Raw genomic sequence first — 13,403 nt, 5'->3', positions numbered from 1 at the left:
CTTTTTAAAATTATATTTTCAGATTTTGGATAATTCTTACTATTATTAATATTAATAAATGATCTAATCAAATCAATTAAAATTTGGTTTTTATTTTTTAATTTATTTTATACGTTTTATTCATTAAGGGTATAAACGATATTAACCACTCTAACTTTTAACGTGAGAGTTAGATTTCAAAAATTTACTTTGCAAATAATAGTATTTTTAAAATTATATTTTCAGATTTTGGATAATTCTTACTATTATTAATATTAATCAATATCTAATCAAATCAATTAAAATTTTGTTTTTATTTTTTAATTTATTTATACGTTTTATTTATTAAGGGTATAAACGATATTGACCACTCTAACTTTTAATGTGAGAGCTCGATTTCAAAAATTTACTTTGCAAATAATAGTATAGATTATATAAAAATATTAAGAAATTATTTTTACTATAATGATTAATTTTATTTTCTAAATATCACAGTTTAATAAAAATATAATAAATTATAGATAAAAAAAATATAATTTTAAACAGAAGCAAATCAATCATTACAATTTGATTATCTTGCAACTATTTATACTAGTGCATGGTGCATGATACTGGAGAGTCGAGTAAAAAAATAAATGAAAAAGAGTATTATTTGATTCGCTTACATTGTTAGTTGTTACCTTCAACCCTTTTACTGCAAATAAATCAATAGCCTCATTGGGGTTTGCCTCTCTGTTTCTCTGCAGAAACCAAGCAGAATTCACAAAAAAGATCGCAGAACATGTTCGGGAATACCTAGACAAAGATTTACAGCTGAGAGAACAATGCCCCAACCCCCAAGGAAGAGGAGGAGAAGACTGTAAGCCCGAAGAAGGCTCTGACCGACCACTAAATATCATCAAACCAGGAAAAAAACGCCTGGAGCAGTTGGAAGAAAAGTTGGCTATGGACTGCGACGACAATGAAAATCGTATAGTTGGAGTCGTCGGGATGGCTGGAGTCGGAAAAACCTATCTGGCTAAGACGTTATTTAAAAAGCTGAAGAAGAAGATCAGCAGTCACGCGTTTATCGAGTTTGACAATGAGGTGTGGAAGGATCAGAAATTGCAGAAGACACTTGTAGAAAGTCTGCTGAATAACCCTATATCTTGCGATCATAGAAATCCACTTGAGATTTGGAAGGATACCCTTATCAAGAAGAAAGTAGTGATTGTTTTCGATAATGTGAGAGACAAGAAACAGATCGAGCCGCTTGTGGGGAACTGCAACTGGATTAAGAAGGGGAGCAGGATCGTAATCACGACACGGGACAAGTCACTGCTCAAGGAACTGACCTGCGATCTCTATGAGGTCCCAAAATTGAGTGATATAGACAGCTTAGAGCTCTTTAGAGCTCAACTAAGCAGTACTCTTGAAGGAAATTTTATGGAGCTAGCTAGAAAGTCTAGAGTTCAAAGAAAGTATAAAGTATAACTCACTTTATTAATGCTTAAGAAAACTAACTCAAAAACTTAAGCTCTCAATCTCTAAACTCATAAGCTATGTCACATCTTGACATCTTCTTATATAGAGATTAATATTTCCTAATCCTTATAGGTAATACATTTAGATAACTCCTAAATATGTTAGTATTCCTATTTCCATAACTCGGTAGGATTAGGTTAGAAACTTATAACTCAAGTTTCCTTTTCTTTCAAGCTTACTCCAACAATCTCCCCCTTAAGCTTGAAATCTCTATTTGATATGTCTTGCATCCCAATGAGGTCTCTCATTTCTCTGAACTTGATTCTTCCAAGAGCTTTGGTCATAATATCAGCCTTTTGCATATCACCCGAAACATGCTCAACATCGACTTGTCCCTTCTCAATGCACTCTCTTATGAAGTGATAACGTCGGTGTATATGTTTGCTTCTGCCGTGAAAAACAGGGTTCCTAGTAAGAGCAATTGCGGACTGATTATCAATTCTGATGAGTACTTTCTCGATAGGTCGCTTGGTGATTTCACTTAGTAGCTCTTGTAGCCATATAGCTTGTTTAGCAGCCTCTGTTCCAGCCATGAATTCTGCCTCACAAGAAGAAAGAGCAACTGTGTCCTGCTTACTTGAGCACCACGTAATCATGCTATCACCCAAGTAGAATATGTGACCTGCAGTGCTTCTTCCATCATCTATGTCCACATTGTGACTGCTATCGCTGTACCCAATGAGCTTTGGAATCCCTGGCGATGATCTAGCAAACGTGAGACCAAGTGACGTAGTTCCTCGAAGATATCTAAGACAATGCTTCATTGCTGCTTCATGTGACACCTTCGGAGATGTCATATATCGGCTTAGAACTCCCACCGTGTATGAGAGATCAGGCCTTGTATGTAAAAGATATCTTAGGCATCCGATGATTCTTCTATACCTTGTAGCATCAGCATCTTCTTCTTCACCAGATTTTGACAGCTTCAAACCATTCTCCATTGGTGTGTGCGACATATTGCAGTTCTCCATCCCACTCTCTTCTAAGATTTTCAATGCATATCTTCTTTGGTTTAGACTTATATATCCTTCTTCTTGATGAACTTCAATCCCAAGGTAGTAACTTAGTTTACCCAAGTCACTCATATCAAACTTTGACTCCATCTCTCTTTTAAAATCTCCAATAATCTTCTCGCTTGCTCCACACACAAACAAGTCATCTACATAAACAGCCACGACGAGAATACTCTGTTCCACGGTTTTCCTGTATACAGAGTGTTCCTTGGAGCACTTTTCGAACCCAAACTCGAGTAGTATCCGATTCAACTTGTTGTTCCAAGCCCTCGGTGCCTGTCGCAATCCGTACAGTGCTTTGTTGAGCTTGTATACCTTTCTCTCTCTTCCCTTAACCTCGAAACCTTCAGGCTGTGCAACATACACAATTTCTTTTAACTCCCCATGAAGAAAGGCCGTCTTAACATCGAGATGGTGAACTTCCCATCCGTTCGTAGCTGCGATGCCGATAAGTAGTCTTATGGTTTCAAGACGAGCTACGGGAGCAAAAACCTCATCGAAATCAATCCCTTGCTGTTGTACATATCCTTTTGCCACTAGTCGAGCTTTATACTTATTGATCGATCCATCAGAATTGCGCTTTATCTTAAATATCCATCTGAGACCAATGGGTTTAACTCCGACCGGTAAGTCAACTAATGTCCATACCTCATTCTTCTCAATGGACTGTATCTCATCCTTGCACGCGTCTATCCATTCCTTTAGCATACTAGCCTCCACAAAACTTCTTGGTTCGTTGTTTATACACAGCAGCAGCAACTCTCCTTCTTCTTCAGCTACCATCACATAATCTTCAAGGTATTTTGGTCTGGAAGTTTGTCTCTCACTTCTTCTCAATGCTCTGTTTTCTTGTTCTCCTTCGCTGACTGGTCCAAACATATCTGTTTCCGAGTCTTGAGCTTCATCATCATCGTCATCTTTGTTTTCTTCCTCATCGCGCGTCGCTTGAATCTCTGTAAGCTTATCGGTGTCGTGGTTTGAGTGCTCAGTGATACCATGATTACCGAACTCACCCATCGTGACCGTGAAGTCACCATAGCTTTCTACCTTCGCATCGTATTTTTTCCAGTTCAAGCTTTTTGTCTCGTCAAATACGACGTCGCGACTAACTACAACTCTCCGTGTTTCAACATCGAACAATCTGTAGGCCTTGGATCCCGGCTCTGTTCCGAGATGAACTAGCATTCTTGACCTGTCGTCGAGCTTCCTTAGGTGCACTTTATCAACTTTAGCATAACTCAAACATCCAAATATCCGTAGGTGACTTATGTTTGGCTTTCTCCCTCGTAGCACTTCGTATGGCGTCTGATTACGCAGAGATCGCGTGGCTATCCTGTTTATCAAGTAAGTAGCATGTCTTATTGCTTCACCCCACAAATAATTAGGCATGTGCATATGCTTGAGCAGGCTTCTCGTCATCTCCATTAACGTTCGATTTCTTCTTTCCACCACTCCGTTCTGTTGTGGAGTATATGGAGCTGTTAGATGCCTTGTGATCCCTTCTTCATCGCAATATGCATTAAATTCGTTTGACACGAACTCGCCACCTCGATCAGTTCTAAACGTTCCCACCTTTTCTTTTGTTTCTTGTTCCAATACTCCTTTCAGTTTTCTAAACTTATGGAACGCTTCACTTTTCTCTTTGAGTAGAATCGTCCACATATATCGCGAATGATCATCAACAACAACAAAGATGTAGCGATTTCCTCCAGGAGTGCTTGGAGTTATCGGCCCACACAGATCTCCGTGGATAAGCTCAAGTGGTTTGTCTGCTCTGTACAATGTAGCTTGAGGAAACGTTTTTCTTGTTTGTTTTCCAAGTAAACATGATGAGCAGATTTCTTTAATGACGTCAATGCTGGGAACTCCTTGTACGAGTCCTTTGTCGATCATAGCCTTCATGGTCGCTGTGTTAACATGTCCAAGTCTCGAATGCCACCTATTTGACTCGCTTATCTCGCTTAGGTGCAGTTGTGGAGTATCTTTTATTCCCATACGAACTTTGTAAAGCCTGTTCTTCGATCTAGTTGCTTTGACAAGGAGCTTTCCGTTCTGATCATGCATGGTCAGTGATTCACCTTTTAGCCTAATATCACAACCAGACTCAGTTGCTTGACCCAAGCTTATGATGTTACTTCTTAGCTCAGGGATGAAATACACATCAGTCATTCTTCTTGGCTCCCCATTCATGTCTATAAACGATATAGCTCCTTTTCCCTTAATATCAATTCTGGAATCATCACCAAATCTTACTTTCCCCGTGATTGACTTGTCCATGCTTGAGAAATACCTTTGATCTCCTGTCATATGATTGCTAGCTCCATTATCCAAGTACCAGATATCCTCAGCGTCATTATTCGTTTCATACTTGTCTGGATTACAATTCTTCTCATTAAGATAGACTATCTCGTTCATCATCAACTCATCTGCATTCTGTGTGTCCAAGTTGTCATTCTCTTGTGTCTCTTGCAGTTTGAGGAGGCGGTCAGGACAGTCTGAGGCGTAATGTCCTAGCTTATCACATCGATAACACATTATCCTTGATGTGTCTACTGCTCCATTGAAGCGCCCTCTTCCACGTCCTCTGTAATATGATCGTCCCCCACGTCCTCTACCTCGGTAGTTCTTGTTGTAATCTCGGTATGGTTGATTTGATTGTGACTCTGAGCTCGCGTACATCAGTTTAGATTGATCTTCTTGTGGGTCTTCTTCTTCATGTACTCTTTCCTCATAAGCTTTTAGTCTTCCTACTACATCTTCAAATCTCGCCGTTTTTAAATCAAGTATCTGCTCAAGTGCTGCTACCATAAGTATGTATTTCTTTCTTGGCAAGCAATCAAGGAATTTTCTCACAAGTTTTGTTTCTTCAATGTCTTCTCCTAGAGCTGCTGATTTCGATGATAATTCTCCAAGCTTGCCGACAAATTCATCAATTGAATCAGTCTCCTTCATCTTCAAACGATTAAAATCCGCCATTAGGGTTTGCAGCCGCGCTTCTTTGACTCGATCAGCACCAACATGTCTTGTTCTTATAGCTTCCCATATCTCTTTCGCGGTATCTAGGTTTCCAACCTGCAGTATCATTGATTCTGGTATCGACTGGAACAAAAGTGCCTTTGCCATAACGTTCTTTTCTCCTTCGGTTTCACCTGGGTCTATAGCTTCCCATGCTTTATGAACTTGTAAAGCAACCTTCATTCGTATCGTCCAAACCGTATAATTTGTATCACTCAGAATCGGACACTTTATGCTTGAAGAACCTCCCTTCATATTGCTTGTCACAGCAACGATCTCTCCCATGATTTGATTTAGCTCTGATACCAAATCTAGAGTTCAAAGAAAGTATAAAGTATAACTCACTTTATTAATGCTTAAGAAAACTAACTCAAAAACTTAAGCTCTCAATCTCTAAACTCATAAGCTATGTCACATCTTGACATCTTCTTATATAGAGATTAATATTTCCTAATCCTTATAGGTAATACATTTAGATAACTCCTAAATATGTTAGTATTCCTATTTCCATAACTCGGTAGGATTAGGTTAGAAACTTATAACTCAAGTTTCCTTTTCTTTCAAGCTTACTCCAACAGAAAGTTCGTGGGTTATGCAGGAGGGAACCCATTGGCTCTCAAGGAATTTGGTGAGGAGCTTTCCGGGGGAAACGAACATCACTGGAAAACAAGACTTGGAACATTGACACAACGTGTCAGAGAGAAGTTGAGGATATGTTATGATGAGCTAAACGAGCATCAAAAGAATGTTTTTCTTGATATTGCATATTTTTTCAGATCACGAGATGAGAAATACATTACAAGTTTGGTTGATTCTTTTGACCCTGAAGATGCCGAAGGTGGGAAGAAACTTAGAGGTCTCACAGATAAGTTCTTGATTGACGTATGTGATGGTCGAGTTGAGATGCATGATCTACTGTTTATGATGGCCACGGAACTTCTTGAAATAAATGGAGGAAAATATTGGCTATTTCCTTCAAATTGTGCAGAGATCACTAGTGCCTTGAGAAAGGAAGAGGTGAGATAAATAAATTTGAAACTTTATATGTTAGCACTTTTATATAACATGTGCTTTAATAACGTATGTAATACTTACTTGATCAGCAGGGGAGAGACAAGGTTAGAGGAGTTGTCATAGACATGTCTGAAATGAAGGAAATGGCCTTAGACAACGAATTATTTGTTGGTATGAGCAGTCTACGGTATCTGAAAGTCTACAATTCCCGCTATCCTATAGAGTGTAAAGCTTACTGCAAGTTGAATGTACCAGATGGATTTGAGTTTCCATTAGATAATATTGTCCGGTATCTCGACTGGGTGAAATTTCCAGGGAAGGTACTTCCGTCAGACTTTGATCCGAAGAATCTTATCGATCTTAGGTTGCGTTACAGCAGCATTACCAGTGTATGGAACTGTGCCAAGGTTTGTATCTCTCAAATGAGTTGAAAAGTAAACTGGCTTTGTGTTGTTTTTGTGACTAATATTGGAATTCTGGTTTTTTTTCATTACAGGATACACCAAAACTGAGGTGGGTTGATCTCAGTCACTCGAGTAGGTTGAGTTCTTTGTTGGGCTTATCAAAAGCTCCGACTCTATTGAGACTAAACCTTGAAGGTTGCACGAGTTTGAAGAAGTTACCTGAAGAGATGAAAGAGATGAAAAGTCTGGTACTCTTGAACCTTAAAGAATGCACCAGTCTCTTGTCTCTACCAACAATCACTATTGATTCCCTAAAGACTCTTATCCTCAGCGGTTGCTCAAATCTTGGGACATTTAAGGTGATTTCGAAAAATCTAGAAAACGTATACTTAAATGGCACTGGTATAACTGAACTCCCTCCAGCTATTGGTAATCTTCAAAAACTTATCCTATTAAATTTGAACGATTGCGAAAAGCTGGCGACTCTTCCTAATTGTCTTTGGAATATCAAATCTCTTCAAGAACTCAAACTCTCTCGTTCTTCAATGATCAAGAGTTTTCCCGACGTTAAGGAGAAAATGACAAATTTGCAGCTTTTACTTCTTGATGAAACATCAATAACAGAGATGCCATGCAGTTTTATCAACTTATCCTTCCTACGACACCTTTCCTTAAGCAGGAATAATAACATTTGCAGCCTACAATTTGATATAAGCAAATTGTTCCATTTGAAATGGCTCGATGTAAAATGTTGTACGAATCTGACATGTCTTCCGACGCTTCCACCGAATCTCAAGTGCTTAAATGCATATGGTTGTACCTCACTAAGGACACTGGCGAGTCCAGTAGCCGTTCTTATGCCAACAAAGAAGATTCATTATTCCACCTTCATTTTCACTAATTGTCACAAACTGGAACAAGCCTCAAAAAGTAGTATAATATCTTATGTTCAGAGGAAAAGTGAGTTGATGTCAGACGATCGATATAATCAGGTATTACTACTTTCTTCTCAGTCTCTCATTATTCTCTCTCATAAATATCAAAGTTAATGAATTACCTTTGCATATATTTAATTTCTAGGATTTTGTTTTCAAATCCTTGATCGGTACTTGCTTACCTGAATGTGGCATGCCTGCATGGTTCAACCACCAAGAATTTGGACCAGTATTAAATCTGGAGTTTCCTCGAGACTGGAATAAAGGCAAATTAAATGGTATAGCTCTATGTGTTGTAGTCTCGTTTAAGGATTATAAGGACCAAACAAACGGTCTCCAAGTAAAATGCACTTGCGAGTTTACTAATGTATCCTTGAGTCGGGAGAGCTTCATTATTGGTGGTTGGTCTGAACCAGGCGATGAACCACATACGATTGAGTCCGACCATGTCTTCATTGGCTACACCACTTTGTTCAATATCAAGAAACGTCACCAGTTTCCATCGTCTACCGGAGTTTCCTTTAGATTTGAAGTGACAAATGGTACAATTGAGGTCGCAGCATGCAAAGTGATGAAGTGCGGCTTCACTTTGGTTTATGAGCCTGAAGATGATTACCTGAGTGAAGCAACTGTAAAAACAGGGAATGGGAAATTTGCGAAATTGTTGAGCATGAAAATATAAGGAAGAATTATTTATCCAGCAAGGTCTGCCAAGATTAATGTTAGCAAGGTTTGCCAAAGAGAAACAAGCAAGGCCTCCCAGCATGAACAGTACTCGCGGAGCTACAGTAAAAACAGATAGATATTTTATTGTAACTTCCCTAGTAAGCCAAATGTGTTTGGCTTCTTGTGTAAGACAGTTCTTGTTTATTTTCTTCTTCTTCTTCCTTATAATCTATTGTAATGATATTTTTCAGATCTAAGAAAAGAGGAGTTCTCTTTCTTCATTTTCTCTTTACTCTCACTTGTTCTCTTCATTCTCTATCTCTTGAAATCAACCATACTTTGTTTCTTCATTACTCTCACATCATTATCTATCTTTGCTAACATGGTATCAGAGCTTCAAGCTCCTGAAAACCTATAAAGCGCAAACCGTTTGGTTGTTGAGCTCCTGGTTCAAAAATCACACAAGGGGTAGTGGAGAAGAGATAAGGAAAGGAACCGGTTGGCTTAAGCGCAGCTGTAGGGGTGATGCGCTCCTGGTTTCAAAACTCAGTGTTGCTCACTTTCAAGCTTGGTCTTTTACTCATTTTCTCCGGATCAAGCTTGAGGAGGGATAATGGTGAATTATCCTAAAGGTCAAAGTCGTTCATTGCCTCAGTTTTCTCCAAAGCCATTGCAAGAAGAATTCAACAAGGACAACAACAGCTTGGTGTTAGAACAGTTACCTTCTGGTTGGGAAGCTATGGATCAGCTTCTAGATGGAGTTAGAATAGTTACCTTCAGTTGGAAAGCTATGAATCAGCCCATAGCATGTATGCTTGTACCTGATTGATGAAGCTTCAAGAGAGGCTACAATAGAGATTTCAAAGTACTTGGAGCTCTCTGTAGTAGAAGTTGGTGGTCCATAAAGCCCTTTGAAGATGGTGAGTAGTCAGAAGAAAGAGGGAGACATCAAACCAGCCAAGAGAAGAGATCCGAGATGTTGGTGTGTGCAAGTTGTGGAGATCACCCTTGCAGCACAAGTTAGGCCATAATCCAGAGTCTAAGGACTCCACTATGAGGTATCTGAAATGCCTTAGAATCACTGGCCAATCCCTAGGCATTGTTGAACTCCACTCTTTTTCCCTAAGTGTTGGTTTTATCCCATGAGGTTTTCCACACTTAGGTTTTTAATGAGGGAGCTTCTTCAATGTTCCAAGCTTGTCCAAGGATCTCCTATGGTCAAGTTTGAGGGGGAGTGTTGGAATGAAGAAGAATTGTTGAGCATGAAAATGTAAGGAAGAATTATTTATCCAGCAAGGTCTGCCAAAATTAATGTTAGCAAGGCTTGCCAAAGAGAAACAAGCAAGGCCTGCCAGCATGAACAGTACTCGCAGAGCTACAGTAAAAACATACAGATATTTTATTGTAGCTTCTCTAGTAAGCCAAATGTGTTTGGTTTCTTGTGTACGACAGTTCTGGTTTATTTTCTTCTTCTTCTTCCTTATAATCTATTGTAATGATACTTTTCAGATCTAAGAAAAGAGGAGTTCTCTTTCTTCATTTTCTCTTTACTCTCTCTTATTCTCACTTGTTCTCTTCATTCTCTATCTCTTGAAATCAACCATACTTTGTTTCTTCATTACTCTCACATCATTATCTATCTTTGCTAATAGAACATGAATTAGAACTGTAAGTCGAGCTAAAATTAAGTTTTGGAGACATTATTGTAACATTTTTAGTTTCCTTTTCAATTCAATAAGAGTAGTTTCTCAGATCTCCACTTTATTAATACTCAAAATTCATCTCGAACACAATAAATTTAATAAATAAAATAAAACCTGAACAAATGTAAATCATAAAATCGGAAATCTAGTGGAAGCCCCTTATTCCAGTGGTTTGACTAAAGGTTCGTTAATGTTTCTACACCAGGAGGTCTGGGGTTCAAAACTCAAAAAACGCAAATTATGCAGATCATGGAGAAAAAGGGTTACAAGAAGTCTTCAGCATGGTGAAAGGGCGTATCATCGAACATGGATCTCATAGGGCGGCTCGGAGCGATGCAGTAAGATGTGCATTCTCATATGATGGTAGAATTGTCGGCTGTAGAATCGTCTATGTAATATTTTTCATCTTTGTAATAGTATAATTAATCAGACGTTAAAAAAAATCAGAAATCTAAAAAAGAAAGAAAAAAATCACAAAATACCAATTCGATAAGAAGAACTCGCCAGTCTTGCTTCAAAAGGAAAAAAAAAAGAGATGAGTAACAGAAGAATCATTTAATGAGGTATGATATGCTCTAAACCAGAAAGTCCAAAGACCTCGACGTAGCACTCCGACCCAATAATTTAGTCTTAAGACCACCTCCATCGGGGGACTCCTAAGAGGAGTTTCAACCAAAAAGAAAAAAAAAAAGAAATGATAAAGGCAAAAAGAAGAAAGGACCGAGTCTTAAATTAGGCTTTTTAGGACTGGTAAGGAACCATTACGTGGCAAAATCCTATTCGACCATTCCTTAATTTCTCTCTCTCCTTCGCCTCGCGAAACCATCGCCTAGCGAAACCAGTTTGGCTTCCTCCTCCATTCTCGATCAATCCGTCTCCAATCTGAGAAACCGATTCTATTTGGGAGCTTATCAAACGGCGATCAACAACAGCGAGATCCCTAACCTCTCGCCGGACGATGCTGTGGAACGCGACTGCCTTGTCTTCCGCTCTTACATCTCCCTTGGGATGTGCTCTGTATTCATTGATGAACGTGGCCGAGATCCACAAGTCAAGTAAGTCTTCTGACATTACTACTCACGAAACAGTCCAATAATGGGAAGTAAAAGCCATGCGCTTGATTGGTTCATAGAAAGTAACTAGAGGAACTGGGAATATTCAATCATGTAGCCATTACATGTTAAATAGTCAGTCATGAACATGTTTGATTCTTATTTACCATTTGCAGGATCCAGAGTGGTCAGCAGCAAAGGAGATGACTTCGGAAGCTGGCCCTCTAAACCCATAATGACCGATCTCAATGACATAAAAAGAAGAGGAAGACGCTGTTGCTCAGACGGCTTCTTTCACTTGATGATTTTCTACTTGTCTTAATACGTTGAGTCATACATAAAGCCTTTCCACTGCTGAACCCATACTTTGTTGTGATTTTAATTGTTTTATATAAAAAAATTACATCTTTTGTGTGTTTTACTTGCTGTTATTGTCTGTTTCCTTGGCTTTTGTTTGAAATCAGAACATATATGCCTTAAGCTTCAAGAACATTCTTTACTGATCTAAAACTGCTTCCTTTTGTTGTTGCAGGGAGCGTGCAGAGACTGATATATCTGTTCCACATGCTCCTGTTCGAGGTTTGTTTGCTCAAAGGAGCGTGCAGAGACTGATGTTTGCTCAAAGGTGCGTTTTAGATATTTAGAATGATATCAAGACTCTCTATGCCAATGTTTTGAAGTCATCTGGAAAAGAAGTATCTGCACAAAACAAAGAGTTTTGTTAACATATATGTTCATTGTTCTTCTATTACCATTGCTCAAAATTTAAAAGTCTTTGATCTGAGTAGATAACATATATGTTCTTACTTGCAGCTGCTACAAAAGGTCTTGGAGAGCAAAAGGCTAGTGATTCAACTGAAGGCAAGGATCATGATGACCACCGTAAAACACTCTTCCCTCTTACATCTGTATAAGATATGTTCCATGTTTGTTTCTAATGTATTCTGAATCAGTCTATTTACATGTTTTGTTACAGTGGCAAGTAGGAAAAGTATGCTTGATGCTATTGAACGTGAGTTTGAAGGTACTTCAACACATTCCTCTCTATGAGTCTTGACAAAGTATATGAATCCAAATCAGAATGTTATAGAAAGAGTTTGCTTATGTATTATTTTTCATATTCCATGTATCCAATCATTCAACTTTAAAAAAAACTTAAATTTTTTTTTAAGAAACCTCAATGAGGTTCTCCCATTGGATGATGAGAAAATTAATTAGACTACTAAGGGTTCTAAACTTTTCAGATCACAAAAAACTATTAATTTATTCATTAGAACCTATAAGGGTCTCTAACCAATGGACTTGCTCTAATATGAGCAAACACGACACCTTAAGCCCCACACGTTGCAAACAAAACGATGATAATACATAGTTAATCCCTGCACCCTGCATTGTCCTCATATGAATATATAAAGAAAATATTACATCCAAAGATAGTTTTAAGTTTTTATTAACATAATAAAACAGTTATCACTACTAAGGTAGTTTTCTTTAACCAAAACCTACTTTATGTTACAATCTAACTAAATAAATGTCTACTACACTAACTAAGTGGGTCCCATATATCTTCTTCTACATTTTCTTAGTTAAGAAACAAAACAAAATGGGCCCATGTATCTTCTTCTTCGTTTCTTCCTCTTGAGTTCATTATTTTTCCTTTTGTAAAATGAATGTTAGTTTTCCAAAACAATTTTTCGAGAAAATATGTTCATAATCAATATATTTATTATCCAACCTATCTTTTGAGATGTGTCAAGCTATATCTCTGATGGTGGTATAATCATGATGTATAAAAGCTCTCTCTCACAATGGATATACCTCTCCCTCAAACTCTAAGACGAGATTCAAAACTGTGGCACTAGTTCTGAAGCTCCGGAGTTGTCATCGCCGTGCTCCTTTTTGTCACAGCCACCACTTGTGAGAAGCTTGATAGAACAAATGGCCAAATCTGACATTTGATGTTTGTCAGATCTTTTGAGTTTATATCTTTCGTAAAGTTTCGATCTTGAATCAAGTTTTAATAATGCTTGTTTGGCTGCTTGGTATATTAACATACTTTTTTCAAAAATAATTACGACATGAGCAGATTCCCAGATAT

At 38.1% G+C, this 13,403-nt stretch overlaps 1 protein-coding gene and 1 pseudogene across 2 annotated transcripts; both read left to right on the top strand.

The window, feature by feature from the left end:
- Positions 1-577: 577 nt before the first annotated feature.
- LOC125578071 lies at positions 578-8,566 on the top strand (annotated as a pseudogene).
- A 2,426-nt stretch (positions 8,567-10,992) lies between these two features.
- On the top strand, positions 10,993-12,469 carry LOC125578267 (TSA1-like protein). Of its 2 annotated transcripts, none has more exons than XR_007316360.1 (4): positions 10,993-11,308; positions 11,838-11,930; positions 12,119-12,187; positions 12,282-12,469. XR_007316360.1 is itself a non-coding variant. In XM_048740638.1 (4 exons), the coding sequence occupies exons 1-4, from the start codon at positions 11,262-11,264 to the stop codon at positions 12,353-12,355; spliced, it is 237 nt and encodes a 78-aa protein (XP_048596595.1). In that variant the 5' UTR covers positions 11,021-11,261; the 3' UTR covers positions 12,356-12,469. The 2 variants fall into 2 exon arrangements, 1 of the variants encoding a protein (XP_048596595.1); XM_048740638.1 differs by having other exon boundaries at positions 11,021-11,308; positions 11,838-11,884.
- Positions 12,470-13,403: the final 934 nt, after the last annotated feature.

The sequence above is a fragment of the Brassica napus genome, chromosome A9 (assembly GCF_020379485.1).
Source record: "Brassica napus cultivar Da-Ae chromosome A9, Da-Ae, whole genome shotgun sequence".
Classification (NCBI taxonomy): domain Eukaryota; kingdom Viridiplantae; phylum Streptophyta; class Magnoliopsida; order Brassicales; family Brassicaceae; genus Brassica; species Brassica napus.
The sequence above is the reverse complement of the archived record's forward strand: the minus strand, read 5'-3'. Positions and strand labels throughout refer to the sequence as shown.

Bases quoted from the DNA above. Each gene is read 5' to 3' on its own strand.
- LOC125578267 (XM_048740638.1), top strand. From the start codon at position 11,262: ATGTGCTCTGTATTCATTGATGAACGTGGCCGAGATCCACAAGTCAA. The intron at 11,309-11,837 runs GTAAGTCTTCTG...TTGTTGTTGCAG, and splicing joins GGCCGAGATCCACAAGTCAA to GGAGCGTGCAGAGACTGATA. The intron at 12,188-12,281 runs GTAAAACACTCT...GTTTTGTTACAG, and splicing joins CAAGGATCATGATGACCACC to TGGCAAGTAGGAAAAGTATG.